The sequence below is a fragment of the Tetrao urogallus genome, assembly GCF_951394365.1.
Source record: "Tetrao urogallus genome assembly, chromosome: 11".
Classification (NCBI taxonomy): Eukaryota; Metazoa; Chordata; class Aves; order Galliformes; family Phasianidae; genus Tetrao; species Tetrao urogallus.
Window position 1 is genome coordinate 11509644 of NC_136824.1, and position 10052 is coordinate 11519695.

Sequence of the window (10052 nt, forward strand, 5' to 3'; positions counted from 1 at the left end):
TGCTCTCCCTTAAAACTGCTAATTCTGAATACTAGGACAGTTTGGAAAACCTTTGTTTGCGTAGAGAGCTGGCTGAAGAGCTCACATGCGTTCAGTGATTAACTATGTTTAGACTGAAGCTAGGACATCCTGCAGCTTGCTGTCACTCTGGTCCCTGAGGAAGAATATCCAAGTGGAATTGGCCAAAGCTTGCCTTGCTGTGCAGGGTGTGCCTTCTGACTCTTCTGCATGTGGTGCCTCTGAGCTTTTGGAAGAAACAGTGAGAATATTCTGCAGAAATATAATGTGGTTTTCCTGACAGTGTTCTGCTGCTGCAGACAAGGAAACCTACCGAGAAAATTGCTACTTTTGTTTTCATAACTAGTAATTGCATTTATTGGGCTATTAGAAAAATTAATGATGTCTGAAAGTGCCTGTACATTAGAGGAAACGGAGACTGCATTGGTTGTTATGTGAAATGCTGTCCTTGTGATTTATTTCTTTCTATAATCTAGCATGACTAAATGTGGAGGTAGCTGGTAAACTGTTATTTATGTAATATCTAGGAGAGGTGTCCTTGTGATTCTTGCAACAATCAATCTGGAGAGGTAAAACAGGGCTCTGAGTAAGCTTCGTGCAAAGTCACAAGGATTTAAGGCAGTGGATGTGTGTGATGTATTCTGGAACTCAGTCAGTCTTGGGAGTTTATCCTTTACCCTTTTTGTGAACAGTACTCGGTTATGTCTGATGGCAAAATAGTTAAATGCCCAGTTCTGGCTTTGAGTAAAAATAGAGTGGAAAGAATGACTTCCAAACTTGGTGGCTGAGGTACAGGATGTTATTGTTGCTGACTTGTGTCTAACGGCTGTCGTGGAGAATTCCAGGTCCGGTATGGTGCTGCTTAAACTCTGGAAGATTTTTCGTTTATGTGCCTTACATTCTCACTAGGTTACATATATAGGACTTTCACAACGTGTGTTTAGAAGTGATGCTCTGGTGATTATTGTCAATTTCTTTCTGCAAGCAGTATGAAAAGAATATGCCACTTGTAGTTCAGCTTCTGTGGTGACCTGGCGTTTTGTGAGTGAACATTAAGCTGTATATCAGTGACAACTTTAGGAGCTGGGAGAGGAAGAGGACTTCTGTAAGTGCTGGAATACTGATCTCCTTTTGTCTTCTTTTCAGGTTGCCACAGAGTAAGATGGATGGTAGCTTTGATTGTGATTGTGGTGAGCTGGAGCCACCTGATCATTAACAGAAAGCATCTTTTGTAAATCAAGAGCTGCCAGTTTCCTGTTTAACCAGACTGTAAACAAAGGAGAGGAAAAAGGAGGAAGAAGAAAAAAAATAGTGCTTACCAGCACCATAGAATGACGCTGCTCAGGACCAGTCCAACACTGAATGTATCTGCACTGTGAGGAGGAGGATGTTAATAGAAGCCTATTATGTGCATATTTATTCACATTTTTGTTAAATGTTAACCAGTTTAGCACAGTAGAGCTGAGTGCGTAGTATGTCATTTCATTCCGTTTGAGTTTCTTGTGAGTATTTTCTTTAATGTCTGCAGAAATGCTGCACCTTTCTTGAACTATGAATGCTGCAATCTTTCTATCTTATGCTCGGTTTGAGTTCTAGAGCTGACGGGCTCTAAATTCAAGGGGACACAACAGGCCTGGCTGGCTCATAATGAAATGAGAGTGTCAAGAAACCATCTTGCAGTCGAAGCCAAGTGTTTCTTCTCCCTTTCCGTAAGACCTTTCCTTCAGATACCAGTGGAAGTGTCTCCGCGTGTTTACAGAAGCTTAGTAGTTTGAGGAAAAAGAAAACGTAAAGAATTTTAAAAATGGCAGAAAAATTTGAAAGTCTCATGAACATTCATGGTTTTGATCTGGGCTCTCGGTATATGGACTTAAAACCACTGGGCTGTGGTGGAAATGGCTTAGTTTTTTCTGCTGTCGACAATGACTGTGACAAGAGAGTGGCTGTCAAGAAAATTGTCCTTACGGATCCCCAGAGTGTTAAACATGCTCTACGTGAGATCAAAATCATTAGAAGACTTGACCACGATAACATTGTCAAAGTATTTGAAATTCTTGGTCCTAGTGGAAGCCAGCTAACAGATGATGTGGGCTCCCTGACAGAACTGAACTGTGTTTACATTGTCCAGGAATACATGGAGACGGATCTGGCTAATCTGCTAGAGCAAGGCCCTTTACTGGAAGATCATGCCAGACTTTTCATGTACCAGCTGCTACGTGGGCTCAAGTACATCCACTCTGCAAATGTTCTGCATAGAGATCTCAAACCAGCTAACCTTTTCATTAATACCGAAGACTTGGTGCTGAAGATTGGGGACTTCGGTCTTGCACGAATCATGGATCCTCATTATTCCCACAAGGTGTGTGAAGAGTGGAAATACTGAAGTGATACGCTGACAACCGTGCCTCCTTAAAATAGTATCTTCCTTCTTGCAGAATTAAATAAAATTGCTGGTTCTTGTCAAGGTGCTTAGAGTAAAATGCAGTCTGTAGAAAGCTGCTTAGCAGTGGGATATCAGATTAGGGGTCGTACACACGGTAGAAATGAAATACTTGCAAATCAAATGAAACGGGTCTCTAGGTGACGTCTTTTATCTCAAATAGGGGCAATTAACAATTACTGTAGCATAAAATAAAGCATAATTAGATGTGTTCAGAAAAAGCAGGTTATTTTTAACCGTGAATACTGAACTTGGGATTTTTCAAGAGCATCGTGTAGAGGCATAAGTGAGTAAGCCTTAGATAAGGCTACGAATGGTACATGCATAGTGTATGAGTGTGGCCGTTTCCTGGGATTTATTCAGAGATGCTGCATTCCTGGTACAGGTGATGTCTCCTCAGAGAGCTAATTATTTTGTCTGCATTTATTTGGCACCTGGGAATTATGAAATTTTATTGTAGTGTCTGACTAATAAGTAGAATCACGCTTGTCTGTTGTTACTGTTTATTCATAAAGACAGTGCTGTTCCGTTTTGAAAGGTAGTGCACGACTTAGAACTACTCCTAAGACCACAGTCTTCAAGTGTTGCATTAAAACATAAGGGAAAAAAGTAATTAAAAACACACTTCTCAAAAAAATGTAAGTAAGCATTTTGTTTGTCTGTTTTCATGTATTTGTTAGGGCCATCTTTCTGAAGGATTGGTTACTAAATGGTACAGATCACCCCGGCTTTTACTTTCTCCTAACAACTACACTAAAGCCATTGACATGTGGGCTGCAGGTTGCATCTTTGCTGAAATGCTGACTGGGAAAACCCTCTTTGCAGGTGAGTAGAAGAAAAATATTGTCTGTGTTTCTAAAAGGAATGGTGTTGCCTGATGGTATTCCTAAGGAAGGGTTTGTTTTCCTGGTTAGTATCAGTTCTCTCCGACTGTCAGGATAATGCTGTATTATTATACAGTTGTGCTATAAATCGATGTGTTTGTGTGTCTTAGTTGTGTGTTTCAATAAATAGCAAAATTTAACTTAGTGAGCACACGTGTGGTTAATCTTCCTGTGATTTGGTTGAGCTCTGTTTACTGGCTGTGTAAGAAGTGTTCTAAATATGTGTTCTGTGAATTGATGTTTCCAGGGGTGTTAAAGGTTATGAGAGGTCCAAGTATTGCATTCATAAGTATTTCTTAATTTAGTCAATCTAATTGCATCTTGCTTCTTTATATTTTAGGTGGTGGAAGAGTAGACCGTTTCCCCTTCCTCCTCTTTTTTTCTGTTTCACTGTACACAATTTTGACCTGAGGAAGTTGCCAGCTTTGATAATCTTCAGATGTTCTTGTGTTTCAGTGTTATCAGCAGGACTCGAGGATTTTGAAATGCAGTGTAGCATCCCAAGGAGACATGTAACCTGCTGATGTTTCTGGTAGAATAGGAAGCAGCGCTCCAGCCTCGTGTGGTGCTGTAGTTAGGATGAGGAGTGCTTTCCTGAGGCCAGTCTCTGGGTAGCCTTCCTGACCGCAGTGTTGATTTTTAGCTCAGTGCACAAACTGGACTCAGATAAACCTGAACTGCTTTTTGCACTGTTGAGATGACTTGGTGTGCTCCCCCTGCTGATGGGCATCCAGTCCATGGAGCAGAAGAGCCCGTCTAGAGCAGTCCCCTGAAATGCTGGTTTCTGTGTGGCTTTTGGGCCTTCAGCAGCAGCTGTTGTGTTGCAGTTGGCTCCTGTTGGCCCAGCTTACTGGGGCTGTGTAGATAAAACCCTCAAAGATTTGAGCTCGTGATTCGAAAGTCACATTCCTCCTAGATGCATGTGGACTAAAACCTCTGCAGTAATTCTTACCTTTATACACCAAAATAAAGAAAGTGGAAGCATTTTCTCATTAAGTACTATTAAAGGAATACTGTCGCCCTGAAATCATAATGTTACAGAAGTCAGTGAATAATATGCAGAGAGGATTTTCTTAGATTGCACTGAGTTGCTAACTGAGCTAATAATTACTGGAGAAATGTTCCCAGTGTAATAAATGCTCAACTGATAAGAGATGTATTGGATTGCTTTGCCCCAGGCACTCCTACTGAAAAATAGAGAAACATGGGAGAAAGCCTGTATTTTGGCACTGGCATAGGTGGATTGCAGTTGCTGTGTGATGACATCAGTAGCATTTTGGTTGTTTGTTTTGTTTTTTTTCCCTTGAATTGCATTAATACTTGCCAAAGTTACAGTGATTTAGGTTTTTTTTTTAACTTGGTCTTAATAACCAAAATCTTACATTTCCAGACTCACTTATGTACCCCTGTTGCATTGCATAGACACATTTTAAAAAAAAAAAAAGCTATTTAGATGCAGCTGTGCCCTTCTGATTAATTTAGCACTGCCTTTGTTTTCTGATTTGAAGAACAGTGGACTTGTTAAAATCGTGCATTTGGAAAGTGAACATGTTTGGAAATATTTCACTTAACCTGTCCTGAGACTCTGAACCAAGTTATTTTGCAGAGTTGTTTGGAGGGCTTGTTTTGGTCAGCCTGTAACTTCCTCCCTGCGTCTGAATCATCCCCTCGGCATCTTGCTTTCTGGAAGGCTAAAGGGAATAGGAAGAAGAATGGGCTTTGAAATCCCAGAACACCTGGGGAGAGGGGGAGGTGCAATGGCAGAGGAGTCCAATAGCTGTTTCAAATAACATTGGTTTTTATTTTTTTTTCTTAATAAATCTTTTAGAATGTTAATTTCACCTAGAGTGGAATGAATAAAGCTGATTAATCTTAGCATGGATTGAATATGGAGTAATAGTAGAGCAGAATTCTATTTGCAGCAAACTATGGGCAGTCTGATAGACTGTATTAGGGATTTGTAGTATGCTGATGTGAAGCAGTCCTGACTCAGCTGGGAATGTAGGGCTCAGTTGCTTTCTCTTCAGTGATTTGGCTTTAGCATTTCTTTGCTCAACCCGGTAAGTGCATGGCAGGGTGTCCAGTGCAGGCTGCCATGCAGACTGCTGAAGTGAACCAACAGCATGGAGATGTTGAGATGATGCAGCCTGTTTCTGTATTTATTGTGACGTGTCAGTATCTCTGATGGCCCTAAGCTCTTTGGGAAAGGAGGGAAGCACTGGCATGCAATAACCCTGTATACAGAGATGGAAGTGCTTGAAGTAGAAGTGACAGCATGTGTCTTCTCTTGGTCTTTAGGTGCACATGAACTTGAACAGATGCAGTTGATTCTAGAATCAATTCCTGTCGTACATGAGGAGGACCGTCAGGAGCTTCTCAATGTAATTCCAGTTTACATTAGAAATGATATGACTGAGCCACACAAACCTTTAACTCAGTTGCTTCCAGGCATCAGTCCTGAAGGTAAGTAATTCCAAAGAAACATTTCTTGTCATTAAAAAAATCATGGAACAGTGGTGATCAACATAGCAGTGCACGTCTGTAAGTGTTCCGTGGAAGTTTCAGTTGGAAGAATCTGTGTTCTCTGAAGAAGTGTCGTCTATTGTAATAAAATAGGAACCCCACCACAGCTTGATTACATGATAGCTACTTGGTCGTGTTGGGAGTAGAATTATGCATCTGTGCTGGACCTGCTAATGCTGGGAGACTGACAAAGCTGCTCTATTTTGAGACAGTAGCATTCTAAATATAAAGGAATGTTGGGATTGAGTCAGTTTAAAACAACTCTTGCGAATGTTGGTTTGTTTGTTGTTTGTTTGTTTTTTGGTTTTTTTTTTTTTTTTTTTTTTTTTTTTTTTTTTTAAGTCCCCAAAACAATCTGTGTTGAATCTTAGTTACTGACAGCAGTGTTTCATGACAGTTGGTGGGTACTGATTCCATTTGAAGCATTCTGTCTTGTAGTATTTCTTTTTTCCTGTTTTAGGCTAATTTATTGTAGCTCCTAGGTTTGACCTTTTCTGTTTACTATGGTTGCCAAATGGTGGTTTGGGGTTTTTTTTGGCAGTAAAGTGCTAGTAAATAGATACCTCACAGCTGGGGAGCTACACTTTCTAAGCAGATGCGCACCTCCAGAGCTGAGCATTATGCTGTGATCTTCAATTCTAGATGTCTGAAATGTCATTTTTCTCCTTTTAAATACCTTCTACTCTGCAGCACTGGACTTTCTGGAGCAAATTTTGACATTTAGTCCCATGGATCGATTGACAGCAGAAGAAGCTTTGTCCCATCCTTACATGAGCATTTATTCCTTTCCAACGGATGAGCCTATTTCAAGTCATCCTTTTCACATTGAAGATGAGGTTGATGATATTCTGCTGATGGATGAAAGTCACAGCCATATTTATAATTGGGAAAGGTAAATTTGTTGCTTACTGTGGCGTGTAGCATGACTGAATTGTTTCCTATTTGAAGTCATGTTGCTTCCTGGGCATCGTTTCCTTTTCTACTTGTTTCTTAAGAAAGAATCACTGGGCTTATGACTCATAAGACTGACGTGGGTATGCTTATATATTCCTGAGATATGTTTGGGGATCTAAAATCTAAAGTTTACTCTTTCCATTACTGTTTAGTTTCTTTTCCCTCCCCTCCATGTTTTTGTGTAGATTGCTCTTGTCCAATGCTCGATGCCTACAGCAATAAAGAGAATGACAGTAGCGGTATTTGAAGTGTGTTAAACTTTACAGAGAGCTCTGTAGATGGAGTGAGCTGTTGTACATAATTCTGGATTTGAATCTTTCAGATGTGCATATGAGGATTGCTTTATGCCAGATTAAATTAAAAAAAAAAAAAAAAAAGCAAAACAACAAACAGCCTGGAAGAGGTACCTGATTTGATTAATGAAAAACTTCTGTCATCTATGTTGAATTGTCCTTATTCTGTGAGGGAATTGCTAAATGTAACTGTCTCTGTCTTGGGAGCTAGAAGACTGTTCTTAGCTGCTAACGCTTAGGAAATTGTTTTGCAGATACCATGAAAGTCAGTTTTCAGACCATGACTGGCCTATTCATAATAACTATGAAGCTGATGAAGTTCAGCGTGATCCAAGGGCTCTTTCTGATGTTACTGATGAGGAAGAAGTGCAAGTAGATCCTCGCAAATATTTGGATGGAGATCGTGAAAAGTATCTGGAGGATCCTGCTTTTGACACCCACTTCTCTACTGAGCCTTGCTGGCAGTATTCAGATCACCATGAAAACAAATACTGTGATCTGGAATGTAGTCACACTTGTAATTACAAAATGAGGTCATCTTCATACCTAGATAATTTAGTTTGGCGAGACAGTGAAGTTAACCATTACTATGAGCCCAAGCTTATTATAGATCTGTCAAACTGGAAGGAACAGAGCAAAGAAAAGTCTGATAAGAAAGGCAAGTCCAAATGTGAAAAGAATGGATTGGTGAAAGCCCAGATAGCGCTTGAGGAAGCATCACAGCAACTTGTTGAAAAAGAAAGGGAGAAGAATCAAGGATTTGACTTTGATTCGTTTATAGCAGAAACCATTCAGCTTAGTTTACAACACGAGCCTACTGATGTTGATAAATTAAATGACTTGAATAGCTCGGTGTCTCAGATGGAGTCGAAAGGATTAATATCGAAGTCGGTAAGCAGAGAGAAGCAGGAGAAGGGAATGGCTAACTTGGCACAGTTAGGAGCTCTGTACCAAACTTCTTGGGACAGCCAGTTTGTAAGTAACGGGGAGGAGTGCTTCCTCATAGACCAGTTCTGTTGTGAGGTGAGGAAAGATGAACAAGCTGAAAAAGAAAATACTTACACCAGTTATTTGGACAAATTTTTTAGTAAGAAAGAAGATGCTGAAATGCTAGAACCTGAGCCAGTAGAAGAGGGGAAGCTGGGGGAGAAGGAGAGAGGAGAGGGCTTTCTCAGTAACAGTGGAGAACTCCTCTTCAACAAGCAGCTTGAGGCTATAGGTATTCCTCAGTTTCATAGCCCTGTTGGTTCGCCACTGAAATCCATACAGGCCACACTAACGCCTTCTGCTATGAAATCATCTCCCCAGATTCCCCACAAAACGTACAGCAGCATTCTGAAACATCTAAATTAAAACACTCAGCAGACATTTCTTTTATATTCATGAGCTGTGTTTGTCTTTTTTTATTACTAGTGTAAGTAATTTTTTTACTTGAATCAGACGGTGTAATTTTGGTATGGATTTCATTAGCTTTCTGTTTACCATTGTTTTTACAATCCAGAATTACTTTCTATACATTAGTTAGTTTTGTTTTTAAACTGGCATGTTGTTTGCACACAAAATTAAAGAATAGAGCAAAATAATGCAAAATGCAGGAGGTAACAAAAAATGCACTAAACCAAGTAAAAAAAAAAAAAAACAAAAACAAAAACAAAACCATTCTCTCATTAAAACAGTGTCCATGTTTTGCAGAAAAAAGAAACTTGCCTTGAAATTTACACAGTGAGACTGTACATAACTGCATGAGAATATCTATTTTTCCCAAAAGGTTTTTTTCATCCATGCGTCGTTCAGAGTCTTTCATACTGTACACATTTCTTAGACACATGATACCAGCAGCAACTGAAACGAATGCAGAATTTGGTACGCATGTGTTATCTACCTCAAGGTAACAGCAGTATGTGGCAAAACATTAACCACCCATAGTGCTTCTCATTATGCACTTCTATTTAGCCAGCATTATTGTAGTAGCTATTCTTACTGAAACCCATTCAATATTTATAAATGTTCTGGTATGCATTCTTTATAGTGAAGTGTTAATATGCAGCACTTTTATTTATTTTAGCAAATAAGTATATTTCTGTAATTATAGAAAGTCAACTTAATTTTTGAGTTACGTTTCAGATAAAAGTTTTTGTTTAGCACTATGGTTTTATTGCCTACATAGCTGGATATATATTAACATCGGCTTATTCTGAGGCTATCCAATACATTTTTTTCTAGTTTTCATTTCAAGTAAAGCACTCACTGTGTATAGGAATTTGTAATTGGAGGTGCTTGATCTCTACAAAAGAAATTAGGAATCGCTTTATTATAAAATGCTCCTAGAAGTCTTAATTGTGTTCATTTCTAAAAAATTTTGTAATGTTAGTTGTGTGCATGGAAATAATTAAGGTACAACATTACTGTAGGTTAAAGTTCTATATGGTGAGACATTTTGTTTTTACTGTATGTTTTTACTGAATGATTCCTGCCCCCTTCCCTTCACCCTAAAGCAAGCATGAATTAAAATTAGGTTAAATATAGCATGTAGCATCTCGGTCTTCTGAAAATTTGTTTTCCCTTCTGATTTTTTTTTTTTTTTTAATTAAATACTGGATGTATCATTGGCTCCCCTGTTTAAAATGAAAGACAAATAAAAACATGGCCAGCAAAAAATGACTGTTGTTTCCTGGTGCTTTATACAAAGAGAAATAAACAGCTGTGGCTATAAAAGCCACTGGCTGTGCTATGAGGGCAGGCGTGCTGCTGGGTGCTGTGCTGCAAGGAGCTCAGGGAGAGTAGAAGCCTGTCTTGTGGAGGGCAGGCTCCAGAGATGTGATAGGACGAGGAGAAATGGTTTTAAAGTGAGACAGGGGAGGTTTAGGTTAGACATCAGGAGAAATCACTCAGAGGGTGGTGATGCCCCAGAACAGGTTCCCAAGAAGGCTGTGGATGCCC

At 39.5% G+C, this 10052-nt stretch overlaps 1 protein-coding gene across 1 annotated transcript; it reads left to right on the forward strand.

The window, feature by feature from the left end:
* Positions 1–1822: 1822 nt before the first annotated feature.
* MAPK6 (mitogen-activated protein kinase 6) lies at positions 1823–8465 on the forward strand (the record flags this gene model as incomplete). The annotated part of the gene is made up of 5 exons (XM_079540738.1): positions 1823–2377; positions 3139–3283; positions 5641–5805; positions 6556–6757; positions 7367–8465. The coding sequence occupies 5 exons, from the start codon at positions 1823–1825 to the stop codon at positions 8463–8465; spliced, it is 2166 nt and encodes a 721-aa protein (XP_079396864.1).
* Positions 8466–10052: the final 1587 nt, after the last annotated feature.